This window comes from Hypomesus transpacificus, chromosome 10 (assembly GCF_021917145.1).
Source record: "Hypomesus transpacificus isolate Combined female chromosome 10, fHypTra1, whole genome shotgun sequence".
NCBI lineage: Eukaryota > Metazoa > Chordata > Actinopteri > Osmeriformes > Osmeridae > Hypomesus > Hypomesus transpacificus.
In genome coordinates, this window is record NC_061069.1 from 86,532 (window position 1) to 112,279 (window position 25,748).

Consider the following 25,748-nt stretch of genomic DNA (forward strand, 5'->3'; position numbering starts at 1 on the left):
CATTTCTTTAGGAGTAGAATCTGAGACGATTGTATCCATCTTACTCAGGTTAATGGTAACTTAAACAGATAAGAACCAAACTAATGTTAATCCTTTAAGGATGTATTGGTTTGAGGCTTGTTATAAATAAGTCTTCTGGTAAAACAGGTTTTAATTCAAGTTAAAAAAACAGAAAACACATTTGTTCAAAAAAAAAAAAAAAAAAATTCTACTGTGAACTGTATTCAAGGGTGCACCTGTCCATTATGTTGAAATTTGATGTGAATAGTCACATCAAACCAGAAGTGTCAATGGATTAACAGCTGTTGGCCATTTCGAATTTGTTTGGGCTTCATTACTGTCACTACTTCATGCAGTGTCTTTACAGGTTCACTCCCAAATCACCCTCAAATATGTGTGAAGTAAAGACCAACTGCCATTTCCATTACGCCATATAAATCCCAAACACGGTGCATAAATAAGTATACAAAAATTACATTTGAAAACATTTTTTTAGAAAATATATAGAGCATTTTAGATTCTTGCTTCATGGAGGCTCCTTCATAGTGTCCTTTTTTCTGTCCACCATCAGTGGACATAACTAGACTTCTTTTACTTTGCTTATCAGGACGTTGCCATTTGTGTGGTGCGTAGTCCCATTCACCTGCTGCTTGCCATTGGGAATGTGCATGACACCACCGTTGGTGAAGCCGTTCTGCTTGGCTTCGCCTTCTTCCGTTATAGGCAGCCGTTTGCCCCTCACATAGGCTTGCACCCAGAAGTTGGAGAACAGGATAAAGAAGAATGTGCCGTAGATCCAGATGAGATGGATGAAGAGAGGTACTTGGTAGTCACACTTCTCCATGAAGTAGTACTGGGTGATGTGGAGCGAAACAAGTACAAACTGGGTCTATGAAGGAAAAGAAATAGCAGGGACATTTTTAAACAACGAATGGTTTGAAAGTGTTAGTGAGGCTGTTTAGTTCTTTAACTAGTTCATTAATAGTATAACTATAAGGTAACTGAACTTACCAGCTGGATAGCAGTCATGTATTTCTTCCACCAAAGATACTTCTGGAAACGTGGTCCTGCAGCAGACAGACCGTAGTAGAAGTACATGATGACATGGACCATGGCATTCACCAGGGCATGGAAGGAGCCCATTCCCGCTGCTGCACACAAGGCAAAAAATACAGATTTTATAGATACTGACATACACCAGAAACAATGTATTCAAGTTCACATGTAGGCAACACTGAATACATTGGTTTTGTTTTTCCCTGGACAGAACTGTGAAGAGTTCGGCCTACCAGGAGTGAGTGTCACACCCCACCACCAGGTCCAAGGCATGAAGGAGTGATGGAAGATATGTAGAAATGTAATCTGGCTGTGTTTCTTTCTCAGAACAAAGAATACCTGAAAGACAGTTGACCACTCAAATTACTTTTATACAACATAATGTAAAATAGCACATAACTTCATTACTATGCGAATAATCAGGTGCTTGGAGAAAGAAACTTACTGTGTCAAGGAGCTCAATAAATTTGGAAAAATAAAACAACCACGAAACTCGAACCATCTGATGAAAGAACGTGGGGAAATAACTTAGTTCTGGAATCACAATAACTTAGGAGCCATTACAAAAACACAGTCACAACAATGAAACAATAGAATATTTTCAGTTAGACACAGTCCCACCAAAAAAGTTGTTTTAAACCTTTGTTAAATCAACTGGCCATAAACTGCATGAATGTATTCAGTAAATAACATGAACCAAGTTTAGGATAGAGCAGAAGTTATGTTGAATCCATCCACGTTTGATAATGATTACCATGTGTTTTGTAGTGTCTTATTGGCTCTGTGTGTGGAAACACGTAGTACATTTCCCTTTAGAGATCTTTCATCGAGCCTTTCATTTGTCACCTTACCCTGAGAGCCTGTGGGCTCCTGGATAGATCACATGGGTCACATCTCCATGTATACGTGGTTCCCCAGCCAGACATCAGGAACTAAAGTGCACAGCAAGCAGCACAACAAAACTGTAATTTCTGTAATCCATAAAATACTGAGTAAATGTCTGCCCATGAGGTTTTTTGAGAGATTTGATTGCAGCCACAAGCTCCATATTCTACCAGTATTTTTTTGTATTTTCAAACTCAAAGTCCTTTACGTTGCTTTTGTTATATTTAAATAAATGAAATGAGCTCACCTCATAGACTATGTAGGAGTTCAGGGCCACCATGGAGAAGTTATAGCCAATCATGGCTGATTTGAGATGGAAGGGCTTGCGGTTAGCCATGAGGCGAGGCCCAGCATACACAGAGAACAAGATGTAGCCCAGAAGTATGACTGTCATCTGGATGGGGTTTTGCATCAGTAGGTAGTCCCTTACTCTGGCATCTGGGCACAAAAGAAATACGTCACCAATAATGTGAGTCTACAGACTTAGAGATACACATTTTTCATAAACCACAGCTCTGAGAATCAGTAACTGTAACAGTTGTTAAAATTCAATACTGGAGTAAGCACTCACCAGTTCTCTTCAGCAGATAGTCGTGAAACTTCAGGATATTGGAAAACACCTCTTGTAACATGTTGAATGTTAAAATTGTCTATCTTATAGAAAAAAAGCCTGAAATTTACACAAACACACAATGAATCAAAAAGATGCAGATACTTGGATCTAAATGCAAGATGATACTTATGAGGGGGTTCTGTTTTCAACTCTCAGAGTTTAGTTGAATTTATTTTCTAGGTTAGGTTATCTGTTAATGCTTGTAATTTCTCATTGACCCCAGGCAACACCAATATCAGCGCCAATATCTCACACATAGGCATAGGTTTAGGGGTGGACAGTAGGTACATGTCTGTACTACCCATGTCAAGAGACCATTGAAACACCCCCACCATTAATTAGCAACAAAACTGGGTTTGTGTTAATATATTGAGTGAAGACAAATATTCCCACTAAATGTTCAAATTAAACCTACCCCCTTGATCCCACTAAATGTTAATATGCTTTGTGTAGGTAACACTTTTAGTTTCTCTTCTACCTGAATAGACAGTCCTATAGAAATTCACATAATGTGAAGAACCAAGTCCTCACTGCTTGTTCTGAAAACTAGCGAAACAGCATTTGGGGTGTCCTGTGCTACTCAAACAATGACTTTCTAAATGACTAACAGAGCCTGTCAAACAGGTGAGGCAGAGGGTGAGCCCATTTGGGCAGCCGGCAGAGTCATCATCTGAGCTCACTAGATAGGAATTGATGGTTGGAAGCAAAAAATAATTTTGAAAAATCAAGATAAAGAATGCCCGTGACTGCCCTTTCTCTGAATGTCCACACCACCACACATGGCAGATATATAGGTACAAAGGTCTGACATTTAATTGATTTCAATTGAAAATAAATAATAACTTGTCATGGAGGTTTAAACATGTTGTATCCCTTGGATTTCAACATGCTGTTGTGTTAACAGCAAACTCACCTTACCACTGTCTCCTTGAGGAAGGGCTACAGCCAAACAGCCGGCACAGAGATACCTTGCGCTCACCTGAGGCAGCAACCAGGTCAGTCTCAGTAAAACACAGCAGATGAAGAAAACCACTGTGACTGATTGAAAGTGTTTTGTTTGTTCCCTTTGTTTTCCACTGAAATCCACAGTTGTTGTCTGGAATTAAGACTAGAAGGATCCACAGAGAGCCAGACTCAACCAAGTAAGAGATATAGATGTGTACATGTACAAGGACAGCTATAATTAACTGGCAATAGAAAACATTCTGTCTAGATTTAAACTGAAGGCCAAGCACACTACTATGTGATAACGCCCACTAAGGACCACACCTTGTTTCACCACTAAGCCCCACCCTCCTCTCCTCACATTGCTGCTCTATGATTGGCTCATTGAATAGAGTGGGTTTGGTCATTCATTGCCTGGTTGGGTTGGGTTCTGATTATTAGTGGTAGTAGGTGGTGAGAAACCAGTAGCAAACTCTCAGAAGTGAAAGACCTCTTTGTTAAGCAATGCAAGCCATTACATAGCACGCATGCATGCATGAGAAAAACACATTTGTGAGTAGTAATGTATATAGGAATCGATACTATGAGCTTCATAACAACATTTGAGCATTATAATTTTATCATTCTTAAGAGTTTGAATACAGGTTTTGACTAACCCTCATAAATAATAACATGAGAATATGATAATTATCATGAATGCAATTGTCATTTTTCAGACAAACGGATCCCTGTCACAAAACCCTTATCACCCATGCTAACCTCGAGGAAAGTAAGACTAAGGGTACATTTTTATCACAGATGGAGGACAAGGAGATTCATAAATGTAATTCTGTGTCATGTTGCGCTGCCCTCTCCTCAGGGCAATAAGATTGCCAGGTAACAGGCATGGAGTCTAGGAACAAGGTGGTTCCATTCCCCACCTTTGCTGTGACACAGCATGCCAGGCCAAGCAGACTTCCAGTAGCTCAGGTTCTACCTGTTCCAATGGCCCTGATTACAGTGCCTTGAAATTGGCACATCCTCACTCCATAGCCTTGGAATGGAAGACTGCCCGGAATGAGAAGAATCTTGGCATACAGAAAGTTAACCTAAAAAAGTTACAAAAGTCAACGTGTCACTTTACACAAATGTTTAGGACTTCCCCTTAGCTCACTGGTAAAACTAGTAAACTTGCCATTCACTTTTGGGAATTGAGTCATAACTCAACTAGTGGAGGAGGAGGACATTAGATACATAATTCTATTGTAGTGTTTTGTTATCATGATATAGATTTTTGCATGATGGATGACAGGAGGTGGATGGGGAAGGATAGCAGGGAAAATGGATTAAAGACAAATATTCAATGCAAGTATCTTCTACTTTCAAATCAGTCTTGTGAGAGCAGAGTTGCTGAGTATTTGGTATTCTTGCTTTTCACAGACAATTGAAAGCTTTGAAACTCATTAACACATATAAGACTGGTTTCAGTACTAGACGGCTGTTGTTGAACATACGATACCAAAAATAAATGGGCCTTCTTTGTGAATGAAACCAGTGGTATAGGTATAGTTGAATATATGTATTCCACACATTCTTTTCAGTCATTGCCATGCAAGTTTAACTATAGAAAGAGTAATCAAATATTAAATCAAACATTATTACTTACATTACATTAACTACCACTTAACCTTTTCACTTGACTTTAAAATAAGGATGACATTTTAAACATTCAGAATATTCAGCAAGCTTCAGACTAGTTAACTGATGACAGCAGGTCAAGCCAAGTCATTCAGGGGTAAGAGAAAAGAGAAGACTGTCTGAAAGTCACCTGTTCATCATTGCTAAGACATTGGCCAACAACACTGTCATTGTGGACCTTGTGACCATGCAAACTAAATTAGCTGGTACGTGCAGAGGGAGGAACAAGGACACAGAAGTTTAACAGAAAACTCACAATAGAAGTTTCATTTCATTTTTGGTTTCCATGGTATAATGTCCAACAACATGACAAGAAAATGGCCAGAGTGTACAAGACCAGTCATTTGCTCTCAATCAACTTACTTAGGAAATTAGAAATGAGGGGTTTTCTAGATGCTTCTGGAAGCATGTTAATATTGTTAGTCATGTATTGTATCTTCAGTAAAGGGCAGTGACAGCATCTTTAGAATATAGGTTGTGTCATTACACATTACCTGTTGTAGCCATGTCAGCCTGCTACAGCCTGTCATGAGGTAATTCCAGAGTTTCTCATGAACAGCACAGTAGCAGTGCTGATCTATATCAGATGATCAGACAAACAGGCACATGAGCAGCACTCTGAGATGCTGTATCAATACATGACTCTAGCTAGCCATTTTCTCCACAAGCTGCAATCTGTAATATGAATTAATAATAATGTTGACAATCTCTCTAATATGGCAGGACTCTCTGTTTATGTGTTTGTGTGTCTGCATTAGTTTCCTACGATTATCTGGAGAACTCAACTGGGGACTCTGCAAAATTTGACATTTCGCAGGTGTCCTTTTTATAATCCAACTGATTGCAGTGCCGCGATAGCCTGGTCCTAACCGGACTCTCGTACACTTCATTTGTACAGAGAGTCTGGGCTCGCTCCATTGACAAGCGTTAACTTCCTTGTAGGCGGGTACTCTATTGGGTCTGCCCAGAGCCACTCTGGATCTGCCATAACCAATCGCTAGCGTTCGCCTTCACCACTAACGGAGCTAGCCAGAAAATCAAACGAATGCCGTGGGGATCAAAGATTGTTCTTGCTTCGGCGTTAACTTCTGTATATTTGGCAGCTTTGCCACAATGGACCGAATGGCTTCGCTCGCATCTTTCTCCGCCGCCATTACGGAACTACAACTCAAACTACGACATCAACGTCAACGTTCTCAGCCACTCCCTCTGTTCGCTGATTGGACCGGTAAAAAGTTTACCAGAGACATCGGACCAATATACCTCAAGCCCAGACGCAGTACAGAAGCAAAATACAAATTTGAGCGGTAGGAGGGCAGATCCAGGCTAGTGCCGCGATTGGCGTTGTAATAACGTTGTAAAAGTAATCTAGACTGCGCAAGTAGAAATTAGCTGAGCGAGCAGAAATTAATTGCGCAAGCAAAACTCCACTGCGTGCGAGCGAAACCCCCTGCGCGTGTAACAGGTGTGAATCCGTGAAACTCACTCCTCAAGTATATAACAGGCCACCCACGTCAATGAAGGGCTAGCCTTTCGTTGGCGTAGCTGGTAGTGGTCGTGCTTGGCAAGTCAGAGGTGGCGTGTGCAAGCCCAGCGAGTGGCGAACAGCGGTCCGTAGACCTTGGTGACGGAGTGTGGCCTCGTCTCCAATCATGGGAAATTAAAGTATTATTTTAAAAAAATCTGATGTATGATTTTGGTGGTAGTTTACTCTGACTAGGTAGCGTAGCGAGTTGTTAGCTAAGTGGCTAACAGCTAGCTAGCACTCATTTTAAGGCCATTTAGCTCACGGCTAGCTGTCATTAATCTGGACAATGTTCTTTAATGTCAGATGCAGGGTATGACATTAACTTTTTGAGGCACTTACGTTCCATTCACAAAAGTCACTTGTCCGAGACCTTTAAATTGTCTGACCAAGTGAAACAGGCAGAACTAGCCTGGCTAATGGAGGTCGCTTTCTCAAGCAAATTACGAATAAAACAGGCTTGGTTAAAGAAACCAAGATTCAGGCTAGCGTCAAAACAGTGTAAGACGTCCGGACAGTCCGGTTTTCCAGCCCTTTGTCCGGACCGCTGTTGCTTGTCCTCCTTTTCGCCCCTTTGTCCTCCTTTTTGGACCCAGGAGTCCTTCTTTTCAGGGTCATGCTTCTGGTCACCCTAGTAACAGGGGACCAAGACATGGCTGCCGCCTACTATGTGGGCGACGCATTCTCACTCAAATTTCAAGACTTTTGTGACCCAAATCTAAATTCTGATGCGAGAGAACAATGGGGTATCGCGTTCTCTCATAAAGGCTGTCCTCCTCGACATTTTTGCTGCAGAATTCACCGAAATGAAATGATCAACTTCACCAAAACACAGAGGAAAAAAGCTAGCAACTAATCAATTGGTTAAATAAGAAGTTCGTCTTTTGCAACCGATATGCGCAGTTAGCTTGACTACTTAAATCTGACTTGAAATAGTATAGGACTGCGTGAGCTTAAATCGGCCTTTATGGAACCGCTTTAGCCCCGCTTGACTAATTCAACTTATTCAAGTGTGGTTTAGGACTTCAAGTCTAGCTTTTATGAGCGGTCTTTATGGGACAGGCCCCTGGTCCAGCATGTAAAATATTGACAATTGTTTTCCAGAATGAGCAACCTTAAAGAGAAGGATTCATTTTATATAGCACAGCTTGACTCAGGGCTGAGGTCCAAATGGAGCTGGGCCTGGCTAAAGATCGAGGTCAAGACCCATGTGAAGGGGATTGGCACATTTCTTTGGGCCGCTACCCACACGGTTAGTTGTGTTGCTCATTCCACGAATGCACTATCCTTACAAGTTGTAACTTGTTGTAAAGGTGACTAATCAGGCTTTCCAACAATATAAAATACTATACCAATTAGTATTATTTAAGGGGAGGAATATTCGACCGAAATAACGTTTCTGAACATTTTTTTAGGAGTTTATGCTCAGTGGTGTAAATAGTAAATAAATGTTTTGTTCTGAAAAAACAAACAGTTGAAAGCAGCCCCATTGAAGTCCATGGCAGGTGTAGCCTGACGTTAGGTGCGTTCGACATGGACTGACTTCATGAAACAGTGAAAGTAAAGTAAGCAAACTAGCGCTTTATCGGCCGTGACTGACGTAAATGCAGCAAACCACGAGAAGCTGAAATGTCCGACTTAACATACCCTTTTTCCACCAACGCATTTTGGGTGCCGGTTCGGAGCCGGTGCCTAATCGCGAACCAGTTCTTCCTCTTTCGACAGACTGGGAACCGGAAAAGTGGTTTGTACGTGGTTCGTACGTGGTTCGCAACGAGCACCACTTCGGAGCTGGTCTAGTTTACGAACCAACAAAGAACCGCTTGGGGCGGGGTTACCGTGACCAACAAAATGCTTTGGTCGCCATTGCAAAGTTTTTACAATTCATATTTCAGCTAAACGGTACTTGTAAATCAGAATCTGATTGAAAATGTATGGAGAAGTGGGCAGTGTAGTTGCTGAAAATGTGCTTATTTTATTGATGAAACTGCTAATTTGTAAATTTGCTCCGACTTTTATTATTCTCGATTGTAATGTAAACATTTACATTTACATTTATTCATTTAGCAGACGCTTTTATCCAAAGCGACTTCCAAGAGAGAGCTTTACAAAGTGCATAGGTCACTGATAATAACAACAAGATAGCCCCACAGCATTGCGGGTAGTCAAAAACAAGAAGTACATATTGTGAACAACCAAAAAAAAAAAAACATTCGGGATGCGCGCGCAATGTGGCTGCAGAAAACCGGGAAAGGATAGAATTTTTAATGGCATTAGGACCACACGGATAATACAAATAGTTAAATTTAAAAATACTAAAACAGTCGAGGAGGACAGCCTTTAAAAGAGAAAGTGATTACCCATTGATCTGTCGCATCACAATTTTGATTTGGGTCACGAAAGTCTTGAAATTTGAGTGAGAATGTTGCCCGGTACAGACTGCATAGTCGAGTGGCAACCATGTCTTCGTCATGTCACTAAGTTCATAATTTAACAGTTCATAATTTTACAGTTTTACAGTCAATTTTACATTTTAAAAGTCGAGAAGGACAGCTTTCAAGAGATATGGGAATTCTGCTTTTAGCCAGCTGGTCCGATTGTTTTTCTGATTTGTTCAAACTGGCCATGAGTGAGACTGCGTCCCCGTTACACTGTTTTGACGTTAGCCTCAGTCAGACTCGCTCACTGGCAGTGTGCACAATGTTGTGATTCACTCAATTTTACACCAGAAACGTCAGGGAGTACTGGCTAATGTAGATACAAGCCTGATGAAGATAGCCAGCATCTCGGATTTCTTTAACCAAGCCTGTTTAATTCGTCATTTGCCTGAGAAAGCGACCTCCGTTAGCCAAGTTAGTTTTGTCCGATCACTTGGTCAGGCTATTTAAGGATATCGGGGTCAAGTGAATTTTGTGCATAGACAAGTGAAACGTAAATGTATTTGTCCAAAGGCCAAGATCTTTAAAAAGTTAATATCAAGCCCTGCAATCCAGTGGCCAGAGATATATGATGACCTGATCAACACTCCAAGTGTAATAGACCGTGGAGAAGTTCGTCTTTTACAACCGACATGCGCAGTTGAGACTGCTTGACAGTTGTTTGACGTAGGGTGATAATTGGTCTATACAAATGGCGAGTTGAACAAACACGTCGGATGCGCCGTGTTTGGATGTCGATGTAGGTTCGCAAAACCATAAGCAACAACAGCAAAGAAACGTCCGCCATTGTTGATGTTGTGTGTGGCGCTACCGCGCTAGCGTTGCTGGGAAATATGAGACGTATACAGTGACGTAATGACGTGGCTCTGTGGTGGCTCTCGCCCGTGGAAAAGCAAACCGGTTCTTAGTAAGCTCCGTTCTTGAACCAGCTCCGAACTGGCTCTAGCACCAGCTCTGAACTAGCTCCCGGTTCACTTTGGTTGAAAGGGGGTAACAGAGCCGTTTTCTACTCCTCCCCGACTGCAAGCGGCTACTCTCGTCGGTCATTTCATGCAGCCGCAGTCCATGTCGAACGCACCTAATGTCATACTCATAATTCTAGTCAGAATATGAGTCTGATACCTATACGTGGGCTGTGAGTATGGGGTGTGTTTCAACCGAACTCGTAAAAAAAATGCCTCTTCGCTCAATTGGATATAGGCCCTACCTACAACCAATCAAAGCAAGGTAGTATGTTGTTTGTTGAAAACGAATTCAACCCAAGCGCTCTTTGGTGACATGGTTGATTACGTTACTGTTGATCATCTGTCCATTATCGTTTAAAGCCCGCCCTGACAATTTGATTGGTCCAAACAGCTCCTGTTCGGACATACTTTTCCCCAAAACCAGAGCCATAGAAAAATTATTTCTATAATTTTCTACAGAGACACATCTTTTTTGCAAGTTACAAATCGTTTTTACTGAGCTCGCTCTCCTGGCACTAATTTTACGCCATAGACCTGGGCATTGTACGACCCCCGGGCCACAACCGGCCCACAGGCTGCCCCAATCCGGCCAGCTTGAGGTAAATCAAAAATTAAAATAAATTAATGTGTTGAGCTGTAGTATTTATGTAGTCCTGAAAGACTAGTTACAGGGCTTCCAACTTTTTCAAAAACCTTGGCGTGAGATTTGGTGCGAGGGGCGAGCTCTCGCTAGTTTCCCCCCCCCCCACCCTCAATGTAACTCTCGCCATGGAGTGGGGGGAGAGACAAGGCGAGTTTACACGGCTGTTTGCCGTGTAAGCAATGTTGCTTCACTCCGCTAACCCGCGCGTCGTCCGTTACTGTTTAGATTGGCTACTTGTTTGGCGTTGCCTTTTCAGCTTGAGATATACAAGGTGTGGCGTGAGAGCGTGAGAAATGGTTGAAATGCGTGTGTCACACGGCGAAACCGTAGAGTTGGCAGCTCTGTAGTGATCAGGTGATTTACAAATGTGCGCTTGCGGAACCTCACCGACAGGAGAGTTAGCCCTCGAAAATGAAAAACTAAAGGTTGATACAGAATGTAGAGTTTTTAACAAGACATGGACTTCTAAGCAGTGCTTGAAGTGGAAAAAAAAGGTGCCAGTACTCTCTTGCATTGGCAAATCATTATGACATTTGAGATTTCTACAGTGATAAACAAAACTTGGATCGCTGTTACACAACAATTTATTGTTATCCTATTCATTAACAACAAATGCTTAGCCTCAGGAACATATTTTATCAGGGGGTGGCTTAATGTTGCGGGGCAGCATGGACGGACTGGGAGTAAAAATAGGCCCTGCACTTTTATCCAGACCAGCCCACCAGAACCGGCCCCCGTATAGCTACGCCACCACAGCTAACTGCTAATGCATGTATAGTCTGTGTTTGATGTGATGCTATGAGTTCGATACTTAAAGGCCAACTTTTTTGGCCTTTATTTGAGCGCAAAATAGTTTTTTGAGCCTTGTGTTAAATAAAAATTGCTGTTTTTTAATTGGTAAAACCTTGCCTAGTGAAAGTGTTGTCTTTTTTTCTCTTTATTTTTCAGCCCCACCCTTACATTTCTTATCCTCGTTTTCCATCGTTATTCTTCTCCCGGTGTTCCCGATGGCCAGTCCGCTACTGCGGGGCTATTCTGCGGTGGTGGATTTTAAAGTAATATCATTTTAAATTCACGTGCTGTCAGGGGGTGCTGCAGCACCCTCAGCATCCTTAATTCCCGCAGCCATACATAAATAAATGTATATAATGTATATAAATGTATGTATGGGGCTATTATTGTACGAAAACTTTTCAAAAATGCACAGCACGATCCACGAATGCACAGCAAGATTCACGAATGCACAGCAAGATTCACAAATGCGTACCGCGATCCACAAATGTGTACGATCCACAAATGTGTACTAGTATCCACAAATGCGTACAAGGATCCACAAATGCGCACTCAGATTTGTGTATGTGTAAAACATTGTCTAAATATGTAGTCACAAAGGCTGGCCTCTCAATTGGCTGTGTTTGTACACGTGACTTTTGCTACACTTCTGCCGTGGTACAAATCCACAACTTGTGTGCGTGTGCATGTGCGACGATATGTGCCTCGGTAGCTGTAAAGCCTCCATACCACCAGTTGGCGGTATTGCGTTCCAGTGATTTTTAAGGCATCTGGGTGGGTCAAGCGGTTAGACTCGTCGTGGCTGCACTTGGGATGCGAGGCAGACACCTCGAGAGCTTTCGGTAAGTATATTTTGTATGTTTAGTAGTAGGCCTAGGTGTCATAAGAGGCCTTATATTGCCCAGTAAAATACAATATTATCAGTAACACTAGTTATCTGTGAAGAAATAACTTAAGCTCCGCTTACGCGTCACCGAGCAAACATCATTGAAGTGTCACAAAGCTTTCGTGTAGGTTTTCAATCAGTGTTGCATATCTGGTTATTTGCTTATTCAGGCCGGCGCTGGTGACTTGCCCACTGGCTTTTAGCAGAGTGTGAAAATGCTTTAAAGGGGCAATTGATTGCAAAACCGATTTTACCTTGTCCTAGTTGAAAAACTGGAGTCAGATGGCTGAGCGGTGAGGGAGTCGGGCTAGTAATCAGAAGATTGCCGGATCGATTCCCCGCTGTGCCAAATGACGTGTCCTTGGGCAAGGCACTTCACCCTACTTGCCTCGGGGGGAATGTCCCTGTACTTACTGTAAGTCGCTCTGTATAAGAGCGTCTGCTAAATGTAATGTAAATGTAAACAACGACAGTTCGGTAGGTAAAATGAACATACAGTGTATATCAAAGTACATTGACACCTCTTTTCTATGCAAATCTAAAAAAGAATTTATTTTGCTGTAAAATGCTAGCTTTTCAACAAAGCCACCGGTGTGACGTAGGACGGGGGACCGCCCTTTTTGGCTCTAGTCTTTGTCACTCCCCAAAATATCTACACGACACAGCATGTCGACCAAAAAGGCCAGATCCATAATCCACTGGAGCTCCGAGAGCTCGGGATAGTCCTTGTCCTTCTCTTGCCTTTAACAGTTTCACGGCATCCAAAATCTCAAAAAAGCGAGAGAGTACCTGGGGTCTCATTTATAAAACTGTGCGTAGGATTATTACTAAAAGTGTACGTACGCCCAAAAGCCTAAAATGGCGTACGCACACAAAAATTCAGATTTATAAAACCGTGCATACGCACACCTGTACGCAATGTTCCCTTTATAAATCACAGATTACCCACAAGTGTGCGTACGTGAATCAGCATTGTACCCCGCCCTGAACACGCCCATTTTTAACCATAAATAGTCAATGCAAAGCACCTCATGAATGCTAATCTAGTATCTCATCATGACCCTGGCATGCGATTGTTATTTACGGTGAATCATAGCGCATGACAACTTCTCAGACACCAGCCTATTGGTGGAGCCCGAAAACTCCGAAAATGTTGTGGCCTGTAGATCACATAGGTAGATCACCAATTTAAAAAAAAACGTGCAGTGGCGTCAACTGTGCCAGTGATACTGCGAGTCGAGATACAATTTGAAAACAAAAGCGCTTTGTTATGAACAGTAGATTAAAGTCTGTACTGATAACGAGGACGTAGAGTGTAGCGATTCACGGGAGCTTAACGACTGTATTTCCAGTTTTTGACACATGAGGATATTTGCACAGTATTAAATACATACATTTAGTTATACACTGTGTTCTGCAGTTATTTAACGGTAGCATATGTGATGTTATCCTGTATTCCATGCAGTCGGGGAATCTCCCCCTCCTGCATCCCCGTAGTGGACAATCTGATGGTAAGGAAGCGCTGAATTTTGATTTAAAATTTGAGTTGGATTGTACAAGGTTTTTATGGAACAATTATCACTCAGTACAAGCGCAATTAACACTGCTGGATGTAATCTTCATGATAATCATGAAATTGAATGAAAAAAACGTGAACGAGGAAAACCAAACATGTAAATATTACGAGAAATGTTCTTCCCACATTCAATTTCTGCAGTCTGACTACAGTACAGTCATCTGCGTCGCCAATTCCAACTGTTTCCAAAATGTGCGTAGGCCTACGGGAGGGTCAGAGTTTGCGTGGAGGACCGCACATTCTCCCGTCAAGTTTGTTTTTATAAATCACAACCTTTGCGTGGAAGGCGTACGCACATTATCAGCCCCTGACCCAAATCACCACCAGATGGTGATCAGTTGACAGCTCAGCCCCTCCCTTCACCCGAGTGTCCAAAACATACGGTGTCAGATCCAACAACACGATTACAAAATCGATCATCAACCTTCGGCCTAGAGTGCTCTGGTGCCACGTACACTTATGAGCATCCTTATGTTCGAACATGGTGTTTTTACAGATAATCCATGACTAGCACAGAAATCCAACAACAAATGTCCACTCTGGTTCAGATTGGGGAGGCTGTCCAAGCACCCCTATGGAGTCCCCTACTGGGGCCCTATGTAGGACTCAATCCAGGGTCTCCAAAAAGGCACAGACAACAGTCAGAGTTTCCCCCCCACAACATATAAGCGGTGCTCAGCCGGGGGCCTGAGAGAATCTCCACACCCGCCTGTCGCCTCATACCCTGGTCAACTCCAGGGAAGAATAGAATATATCCCCTATACAGGAGTACGGATCCAGAGCCAAGACTGTGCGTAGAAGTAAGCCCAACCAGATCTAACTGGTCGCGCTCTACCTCCCGCACCAGTTCCAGCTCCTTCTCCCCCAGCAAGGTGACGATCCACGTCCCCAGACCGTTTGCAGTGCGCCATCCGGGTACTTTCAGTGCACTGAATTCTGCAGGTTTTGTGAGTGAAGGGCACTAAGCACTGAAAGTCACTGCTCGAAGTGCACAAGTGCGCGGTAGTAGACACAGCTACAGTGTTACACTAAAATGATAGGTAGTTAGCTCTAGCTAACGTTGAAGGCTTGTTTGATGCATCTATCTCTAGTCAGTAAATGTAATCTACAAACTGACAGTAGTAGACACATCCTTAGACTAGCTATCTTACAAAATATAACAATAGCTAGATCCCCCCCTTTAAAATTGTATTTGCTAGTATGCATTCACCTATGTGGATTTACCTAGGCGAGTGCATACTAGCTAAATACATTTCAAAATAAATTTCGATTGCCATTGAACTTTGCTATAAGGTAGGGTTGCTAACTAGGCTACGTTGTGAGCTAACATAAGCTTGCTACTTGACAGTTAAGCTCGCTAACAAAGCTAGCATAGAGTAGCTTGCATAGATCCTACACTTTTGGGGTCATTGTTATATAATATTCCAATATCATTATGCCTCAATTAGCTAGTTATAGATTAAGAGTTGTGGTTTCAAGTGTACAGATGGCTTGCTGCTCTGTGAAATCATTTATGTTGTTAAATTCATATTCTGATCCGTCTACTATTTACTCATAAAATCTTCCCTAGGAACACTGTTGAAATATTTTGGAGCTGGGTCTCTGTGTTGTGCATGAACGCGTTCTTGAACGCGTTCATTTTTATGAGAACGATGAACTGAATGAAACTTAATGACAAATAATAAATTGAACGGTGAACACGTTCATATTATCGGAGATCTAGCTAAAACGTTACGGAATGTTTTCCTTCTCTTAAGGCCAGACACCACAGGTTAATAGGGTAAAATATTTAACTGATAGATATCACCATTAAACTTCCCCAGTTGATTACTTATATTAAGACAACGTTTTTTGGCATTACAAGTTTTCTGAATATTTTTTATTTATTTAATTAAATATGCACACTTTTCCAGAACTGAAATCTGACTATTGGTTAAAGCAAGGTAAAAACTTTGTTTGTCCTTTTGTTGATACTTTTGAATATAAAGTTTTTTACAGAGGAGATTTTTGATATCTCTTTTCATCACTTCAGAAATCAGAAAATACTGTCAACACTCGAACGATTTTCGCCACTTTTTTTGAATAAAATTCCAGATAAATCAGGCTATGAAACATTTATTAACAAACCCCTCTGTAAACTCCTAGACAAAGTAAATAGGAAGATAAATAGAAAGTTTGATGTATGTAATACAGAAGTGGAGATTTCACGCTCAGAGCATGAGAAAAACCATTTTGAGAAAACGGGTTTAAAAAAAAGAGTGTTGTAAAATTGTGTACAAATGGATTTGAAAGCACTATTTACAGACAAAATATCTCATCAAGACCTTAGCAACAACAACAGAAAACATCCCAAACACATTCAAACTGAAAATGTAACCAGTATTGGGTTTTAACTGAACAGAACTGTAGTAAAACACACACGCACCCGCACAGACACACTGCTACTAGAACTTCCACCCTGGTTTGGTGGTTGTCCATCCTGCTTAACTTTGCCTATAGCCTAACTTATGTGTGCAGCCTACTTTTCCATGCCTGCTTCATATGTTGGACCCTCATCCCTATCTAGCTGATGCCTATTCAGTATTGCAGTTCTCAGACACTTGCGTCTCTGCTTCATGCTGGTTGCGTAAGCCTAAGATTTGGACATTCGGAACCGATCAGTTTCCCTCATGGCATTAACTGTAACAACTGTGCTCTGAAGCCACAACCTCTCCATTACACTTAGCATGGCAGCGGCACCTTCATTAAAAGTGGAGATGGCCATACTGGCTGCTGCCTCAACTCTGCTTTTTGGACACCGCACCCATACAACAGAGTTGAGGCACTCGTTTGCATTCTGAGTGCCTCAATGCTGCATTCGCTGCAGCAGGCTGTCACTTGACATGCGGTGGTACACTGCGATAAGCTGCTTCCCCACCTCATGGGTTAAATAGGTTCCAGCATGGTGTTTATGGCTACCAGGTGATTTCCATTCTCCTCTGCTTTTCTATACCAACACCAGAAAGCCTGCCTGATCTGCTCCCTGGTCCTTTGCAGTGACTCCAGCCCTCTCTCAATTCCTGCCACTAAAATGTAATGCTTAGTGTATTAACTTACTGTTCATTTGGCCAAGTTTTATAGTTAAAGTTATGTTTTTGCCACTAAAGTAAAAAAAAAAATATGTATATTGGTAGGCGACATTATCTAAATTTTGTCCACCCTGATATTAAAGGGAAAAGCCTGTGGGGCCTACTGTAAAACTGACTAAATAACACATTAATTAAATACTTTATTGATCCGTAAAACAAATTGAGGAAGGCAGTGGAGCAGTGTGGGTGGGGGTGTGGGGAGAAGACAATACAGCAATGCTTTCATTGGTCATTGATGTTATCCAAAGTGCCACATTTGACCATAGTGGGAAAGATGCATTTATTTTCCCATACCCCAAACCTAACTCGTGGGCTAAGAGCACCATTCGCACATTCAAGTCAAAGGCAACATTGTTTCTCGTTCCGAAGATGTAACTAAGCCTAAGCCATTTTGCACGGACTACACTCCAGAAGCAAACTACTACTAAAAGCCATGATTTTGCGGATGAATAATAATTTGGAACCCTGTCCTTGTGCAATCAGGACAAATTCATTCATTAACCAGTTCATGCAATCGCGCTACATAAACTTTCAGCTGTGAGGCGCGTTGTTCATGTTCAGCGCTATCTACTATTTTCCCATCGATAATTTTCGCATAGATTGAGCTTGACAGTCGTCTTCATTAAACTGTTGAGCCTTTTATCTAGGAAGTGACAATAGTTGTCTTATTTTCTTAGAAGTTTGTGTTAGTGCTTGGAGGCGGTAAGGTGCTAAGTGTTGCCAGATTGGAAATGCCGAAGTATCGTAGCTACCAAAGGCTCAAAATTATAGTATTTGGAGGATAATGATCGTGCATCTGGCAACACTTCTTGCTCGCGCAAGAAGGTGGGACGTAAGGGAGATACAGTGCCCTCCAAAAGTATTGGAACAGTGAGGCGAATTCCTTTATTTTTGCTGTAGACTGAAAACATTTGGGCTTGACATCAAATAATGAACGTGAGACCAGAGATCAACGTTTCAGCTTTTATTTCCAGGTATTTACATCAGGATCTGATGCACAACTAAGAAAATATCACATTTTGTTTGAATCCACCCATTTGTCATGTGATCAAAAGTATTGGAACAGATATACTTAAAACATATTTAAGTGAATAAGACTTAATATTTAGTTGCAAATCCTTTGCTTTCAATAACTGCAGCAAGTCTGTGACCCATTGACGTCACCAAACTTTTGCATTCTTCCTTTTTGATGCTTTCCCAGGCTTTCACTGCAGCCTCTTTCAGTTGTTGTTTGTTTTGTGGGGTTCCTCCCTTCAGTCTCCTCTTAAGCAGGTAAAATGCATGCTCTATAGGGTTTAAGTCTGGAGATTGACTTGGCCAGTCTAATACCTTCCATTTCTTGCCCCTGATGAACTCCTTTGTTGTTTTGGCAGTGTGTTTTGGGTCGTTATCTTGCTGCATGATGAAGGCTCTGCCAATCAGTTTGGTTGCATCTTTCCTTAAATTGGCAGACAAAATGTTTCTGTAGACTTCCGAGTTCATTTTGCTGCTGCCATCATGTGTTACATCCTCAATGAAGATTAATGAGCCCGTCCCAGAAGAAGCCATGCAAGCCCAAGCCATGACATTACCTCCACCGTGTTTCACAGATGAGCTTGTGTGTTTGGGATCATGAGCAGTTCCTTTCTTTCTCCAAACTTTAGCCTTTCCATCACTTTGGTAAAAGTTAATCTTTGTCTCATCAGTCCATAAAACTTTGTCCCAGAATTTTTGAGGTTCATCTCTGTACTTTTTGGCAAATTCCAGCCTGGCCTTCCTATTCTTCTTGCTAATGAGTGGTTTGCATCTTCTGGTGTAGCCCTTGTACTTTTGTTCATGAAGTCTTCTGCGAACAGTAGATAGTGATACCTTCACTCCTGCCATCTGGAGGTTGTTGCTGATCTCACTAACAGTTGTTTTAGGGTCTTTCTTTACAGCTCTCACAATGTTTCTGTCATCAACTGCTGATGTTTTCCTTGGTCTACCTGTTCGACGTCTGTTACTTAGTACACCAGTAGTTTTCTTCTTCTTCAGGACATTCCAAATGGTTGTACTGGCTATGGCCAATGTTTCTGCAATGGCTCTGATTGATTTTCCATCTTCTCTAAGACTCACAATTGCTTGTTTTTCACCCAAAGACAGCGCTCTGGTTTTCATGTTGTTTTCACCTCTGAATACAGTCTGCATAGACAAAACCTATCTTACCCAATCTGAACCTGAGTGTAGACATTCAGTGGTATTTATTGATTGAATAATGTATGTAATAGGACACACCTGGGCAACAAAACACACCTGTCAGTCACATGTTCCAATACTTTTGCTCACGTGACAAATGGGTGGGTTCGAACAAAAAGGTGATATTTTCTAATTTGTGCATCAGATCCTGATGTAAATACCTGGAAATAAAAGCTGAAACGTTGATCTCTGGTTTCACATTCATCGTTTGATGTCAAGCCCAAATGTTTTCAGTCTACAGCAAAAATAAAGGAATTGGCCTCACTTTTCCAATACTTTTGGAGGGCACTGTACACTTGTCAAAACTTGTAAGGTCGTAATTAATAGTTTGTTAACATGTATATATGTCTATGGTACGGTGGTCAAGACCCAGAGAAACAAAAACATCCAACAAGACGAACTCCCAGACGTTTTTGGAATCCCTGCCGGACGCATTTTTAGGTCTTGAAAAGAGGACATGTCCGAGTAAAAGAGGACGTCTGGTCACCCTATGTGTTAAAAAACAAGTTAAGTCTTTAATTTGCAATTTCCGCATTAAAACTATGAAATGAACTGAACTATGAACGCATTCAGAATTTAAATGGTGAACTCTGAACGTGAACGATTCATATTGACTTGTATGAACTGAACTTTGAACGAATTCATGAGAGGTATGAACGTGCACAACACTGCTGGGTCTCAACCAACGCCTCCTGCCCCAAGTGCCAGTGCTACAGTTGATGATACAGCAGGTTCATTTTCAACAATCCTATTTATATTGTAGGTATTTAATTTAATATCAGTTTTGTAAGAAATAACTAAATACTGTTTATCTTTAAGTTATTTGGAGTTGAATGCCTTGCACTTTTGCACGTTGCTAGTTTAAACCATAAGCTATTAAAGAGGTTAACTTGTGTACAATATATGCATTGTCTGGTTTATTTAGCTACTTTTCAGTACACCACATTAAGTACACCACTTAGTACTGTATGACTTTGAATACTTGAAGTTCAAATCATCACCTGACCAATCTTGTGGGTTTGCTTCTTTTAAAATAAAAAACTGTGTAAGGGTAAAATCAATGTTATGATGTAAGCAACACAACTAATAACATTGCTAATTAGTGCATTAGATAAATAGTGTGCGAATAATCAAGCATAAAAAATAATAATATTTGCGTCACAGTGGGGCCCCTAAATCAATTCTGCTTAAGGCCCCATAAAGGTTTGGGCCGGCCCTGTTGCAAGGTACCAACTAGCCTGAAGGGCTGCGGCCTCTGCAGTGAGAGAGGCAAAGCAGTGGTTGTGGCAGAAGTTTGGAAAAGTCATGGAGAAAGACTTTCGTTCCGCACCAAGGCGTTTCTGGAAAACCGTCTGCCACCTCAGGACGGGGAAGCGGGGAACCATCCAAGCTGTGTACAGCAAAGATGGGAATGCTGTTGACCTCAACCTAGAAGGTTATTTGGCGGTGGAAAGAACACTTTGAAGAACTCCTAAATCCAAACATGCCCTCTATGATAGAAGCAGAGCCAGAGGCTGATGCGGGATCAGATTAAAGTTTCCTGGGGCAGGTCACTGAGGTAGTCAAACAACTGAAGAGATTGATGAGATCCGACCAGATGTGCTGAAAGCTTTGGATGTGGATGGGGTGTCGTAGATGACATGCCTCTTTAACATTGCATGGAAGTCTCTTTTCAAAAAGGGGGACTAGAGAGTGTGTGCCAACTACAGGGGTATCACACTTCTCAGCCTCCCTGGTAAAGTTAACTCTAAGGTGCTTCCCCCCCGTAAATGAATATGCAGATAGACTATAAATGCGCTCCTGAGGTCATTTCTTTGTCTGAATTACCGTATTTCTTCAAATAAACGCCGCCCTCGAATAAACGCTGGACCAAAAATAAACGTTTAACGCTGCGGCATATATTCAAAGAAATACGGTGACTGTGAGATCGAGGTTCTGGAAACAGAGGTGGAGGCGAGAAATGTGTCCTGTTTGGCGGCCTGTCATCAGGTATTGGCGACAAAAGAAAGTTGGCGGAGTGGAAAACTGTCACTAATAGCGCCCTTTCTTGTTTTTAACTTGTAGCACTTTGAGATTTAGCTAAATGTAAAATGCTTTACAAATAAAATCGTTATTATTATTATAGGTCCATAAATGCTGTGGGTTCAGAGAACCGGACCATGGCAGAAATTAAGAAGAAATGGTCCGATGTAAAACTTTAAATGAAGAAACGAGTGGTGGCGCATCGTAACAGCATGGCAGCTATAGGGTTAGCGTGACATGCATTTCGTAAGTGATTTTGTCGTTAGTTTGATACCCTCAAGTTACACATAAGTTATTAAGTGGTGGCGGATTAAAAAGAAGGCTATATAGGATTTCCCATTTTGGGTTTTGGCATTTTTATGTGATCATCCACATTAATGATCACACTTTTATTTTTATGTTTTTTGAATAGTCAACGTCATAAACGTAGTGGAAACTTTATTTTGTAATGTTTGGTGAGTTTCGGCACTTTGGAATTCGCCATGTTACAGAGCCAGACTAGACTTTGCGGACGGTCCGCACAGTTTCACGTCTGCTCAAAAGTTTCCGTGACGGCCCGTATATTCTCACGTCAAGTAAATCTTTATATATCACAAAGTGTGCGTGAAAACCAGCGTACGCAAGCTTTTTGTGCGTACGCAACGTTTATACACGAAGCCCCTGGAGAGGAGGGCTGGGCAGACTTTCAAACCTCGGATTGAAGAACAACAATGCGGGTTCCATTCTAGGCGTGGAACGACAGACCAGGGGCCTCATGTATAAAGGATTGCGCAGCTTTCATACCAGAAGATGGCGTACGGCCAAAACTCGAGTACCTACGCACAGAAATATTCACATGTATAAAACCGGTCGTACGCCAGGTCCTGCGCACCTTTCCTTTATAAATCAAAATCAACGTTAGATTGACCGCACGTGAACGAGCCACTGACCCCGCCTTGCCTCCTCCCATAAATTAATATGCAGATGGACTATAAATGCGCTCCTGAGGTCATTTCGTTGTCTGAATTACCGTATTTATTCGAATAAACGCCGCCCTCGAAGAAACGCAGCACCAAAAATGAACGTTAAACGCTGCAGCGTTTCTTTGAAGAAATACGGTGACTGTGAGATCAAGGTTCTGACAACAGAGGTGGAGGCGAGAAAATGGCTGTTCATCAATCCACGTTTTTTTCCGTTCTTGTGTTCTTGCAAACTCGTTTGACGTCACCTTTTATTGCCCAAGTACGGTTCCAATCCAAAGAACACAAGTCACCAAGAACGCCAAAAATACCCGGAAATGTTCCTGATACGCCCCTTTTATCGAGGATGCATCGGATGGTGACTTGACCAGCGAGAACGCTTCTGATTTCCCAGAAGTCATTGCAAGATGTCAAGTGAGGCGGACAAACCTTACAACTGTAATTTTTACTTTTCATATTTCAGCTAAACGGTACGTGTAAATCAGCATCTGAATTAAAATGTGACGAGAAATAGGCAGTTCAGTCGCTGAAAATGTTCTTATTTAATTGATGAAACGGCTAATTTGTAAATTTGCTCCGACTTGTTGATAACCTAGCTCAGTGCAGTGCAGACACTAGTTAACAGGTAGGCTACTGTAAGTTAGCACAAGGGCTACAGAAAACGTACAATTACAGGTAGAGGGACCATTTTTTAGCTTTGTGATCTAGTTTTTGTAGTTAGTCAGTGTTATCATAATGCTGCGAGTCCAGGAAAACCCTAACCATCTCAATTCATTCTCCGTCCTTGCGTCCTTGCAAGACCATTCCCGCAAGAAGGCTTGCCAGAACGTTCTTCAAAAGAATGTACTTGCGTTCTCAGCGTTCTTCGGATTGATAAACAGCCATTGTGTCCTGTTTGGCGACCTGTCATCAGGTATTAGTGACAACAGACAGCACTTTGAGATTTAGCTAAATGTAAAGTGCATTACAAATAAAATTATCATTATTATTATAGGGCCATCAATGCTGTGGGTTCAGAGATTTTGTAACAGCATGATTTTGTCGTTCTTTTGACAGCCTCAAGTTTAACAGAAGTTACTAAGTGGTGGTGGTATAAACAGAAGGCAATATAGCGTTTCCCGTTTTGGCATTTTGATATGATCATCCACATTAATGATCAAACGTTTATTTTTATGTTTTTTGAATAGTCAACGTCATAAACGTACTAGTGGAAACTTTATTTTGTAATGTTTGGTGAGTCTCGGCACTTCTCAGTTAGAATTTGCCATGTTACAGAGCCAGACAAGACTTTGCGGACGGTCCGCAAATTCTCACGTCTGCTCAAAAGTTTCCGTGACGGCCCGCACATTCTCACGTCAAGTAAATCTTTATACATCACAAAGTGTGCTTGAAAACCATCGTACGCAAGCTTTTTGTGCGTACGCAACATTTATACATGAGGCCCCTGATCTTCACTCTCGCACAGTTCCGTGCATAGTAGGCTATGCCCATCTGGTCTACATGTGTTTTGTGGATCTGGATTTTGAGAATTGATCGGATTTAGTTCATCACGTTAAACATATGGTGTTGGTTGGCCGTTTGTTACCAGCGTAGTAAAGTAAGGTCTGGGCTATAGCTTACAACTAACATAGTAAAATCTTGATAACATGTTTGTTTATCCAAATATATCAAATATGTACCAAATATAATCTGTGGCTTGCGGAAAAATTTGACCAGCTGCCGAAATGATCACTGCAGAGGTAGTCTGTGTGGCCTTTTCAATTTGATACTTTTGGGCGCCAAAAGGCTGTGCTCCCAGGCGCTTCGCATCCAATCGTTGAAAATAAACGTAATTTATCCAACATATGTTTGCGTCGCAGGCCTGTTTGTATAAAACTATTTTCCAGAAGGAAGGTTTACAAGATTTTCAGTCCTATATTAGTGGAAACAACAGGAGTTGTTTGAGTTCAAAGGGTCAGTTGGTCAAGGTATTCCCTTTTCTGACCAGCAGGTACTAGTGTTTACCTAATGTTCTTGTGGTCCACATCATACTGATCATCTCTCTGATAATGACAGGAATCTGTGTGTGTGTGTGGGGGGGGGACTTGCTAACAGAACAACAATATAAAGTTGATATACTTTCAGTATAGGTCATTTAATTATTTTACATTAATGAATGTATTTACTGTTGTCAAAACTGCCTACCGGATAGTAGCCTAACACAATTGAACTAAACTAATGCAATTAACAAAGGCATTCGCAATTAAATGAAACTAAGCGTTGTAGGGCCTAAGGAAAATAGGGAAATTCTGTTTCGTTATTTAGAAGCAAATTCGCTTTTACAACCAATATTCAGCTGCTTTCAAAGGGGCTGGCTAACTGAGAGAACGACAATATAAATTGGAATACTTTCAGTATAGATCAGTGCATTTCTTTACATAAATTAATGTGTTTACTAATGTCAAAACTGCCTAGGTAGCCTACCGCGATCCAAATAATCCGATTAACAAATGCATTCGCAATGAAATTAAACTAAGCATAGTAAGGGAAATTCTGTTTAGTTATTTAGAAGCAAATTCGGTTTTACAACCAATTATCAACTGCTTTTATAGGGGCTGGCTAGCGAACAGAATGACAAAAGTGGATATACGTTCAGTGTAGATCAGTGAATTTTGTTACATAAATGAATGTGTATACTGATGTCAAAACTGCCAGCACATTGCAAATGTATGGTGAATTAGGCCCAGTGGCGGTTCTAGACAAATTTTACTGGGGGGGCCAAGGGGGGCACAGTGTTTATTCAGAGGGCACAGTGTTTAATCAGAATTAAAGTGTTAAATACTTTAATTTTGCTTTACATTAAAATCATACAAATGGCTCTGGCTCTCTCTCTTCCAGCTCTCTCAATACCTTGATATGTTTCTCTAACTTTTTTATTTACTGGGGCAAAAAAGGCTGCAATGTCCCTTCCTCGTTTCATGATGACTACTAGACGAAGAAAAACGTGTAAACTTCAGGAAAAATATGTTTATTTTTGTGCAAATTCGGTTTTACAACCAATTATCAACTGCTTTTATAGGGGCTGGCTAGCGAACAGAATGACAAAAGTGGATATACGTTCAGTGTAGATCAGTGAATTTTGTTACATAAATGAATGTGTATACTGATGTCAAAACTGCCAGCACATTGCAAATGTATGGTGAATTAGGCCCAGTGGCGGTTCTAGACAAATTTTACTGGGGGGGCCAAGGGGGGCACAGTGTTTATTCAGAGGGCACAGTGTTTAATCAGAATTAAAGTGTTAAATACTTTAATTTTGCTTTACATTAAAATCATACAAATGGCTCTGGCTCTCTCTCTTCCAGCTCTCTCAATACCTTGATATGTTTCTCTAACTTTTTTATTTACTGGGGCAAAAAAGGCTGCAATGTCCCTTCCTCGTTTC

The 25,748-nt window shown here is 41.4% G+C and overlaps 2 protein-coding genes across 4 annotated transcripts in view; one reads left to right on the top strand and one right to left on the bottom strand.

Annotated features, from left to right (window-relative positions):
• kncn (kinocilin) overlaps positions 1–25,748 on the top strand; it is a 43,380-nt gene that overhangs the window by 7,910 nt on the left and 9,722 nt on the right. For 2 of the 3 annotated variants that reach the window (XM_047027245.1, XM_047027246.1), the window contains exon 1: positions 4,690–4,843. The exons of the other annotated variant lie outside the window; for it this stretch is intronic. The gene's annotated coding sequence lies outside the window, so the exon portion shown is untranslated. Of the gene's footprint in view, positions 1–4,689; positions 4,844–25,748 lie in introns of those variants that run through there. 3 annotated transcript variants of the gene reach the window in all.
• elovl1a (ELOVL fatty acid elongase 1a) lies at positions 137–3,802 on the bottom strand. Its single transcript, XM_047027244.1, has 8 exons — positions 3,468–3,802; positions 2,513–2,611; positions 2,189–2,379; positions 1,908–1,988; positions 1,502–1,558; positions 1,290–1,395; positions 1,012–1,151; positions 137–889 (listed from the first exon to the last, which is right to left on the bottom strand). Exons 2-8 carry the CDS (start codon positions 2,571–2,573, stop codon positions 581–583), a joined length of 945 nt encoding a protein of 314 aa, XP_046883200.1. The 5' UTR covers positions 2,574–2,611; positions 3,468–3,802; the 3' UTR covers positions 137–580.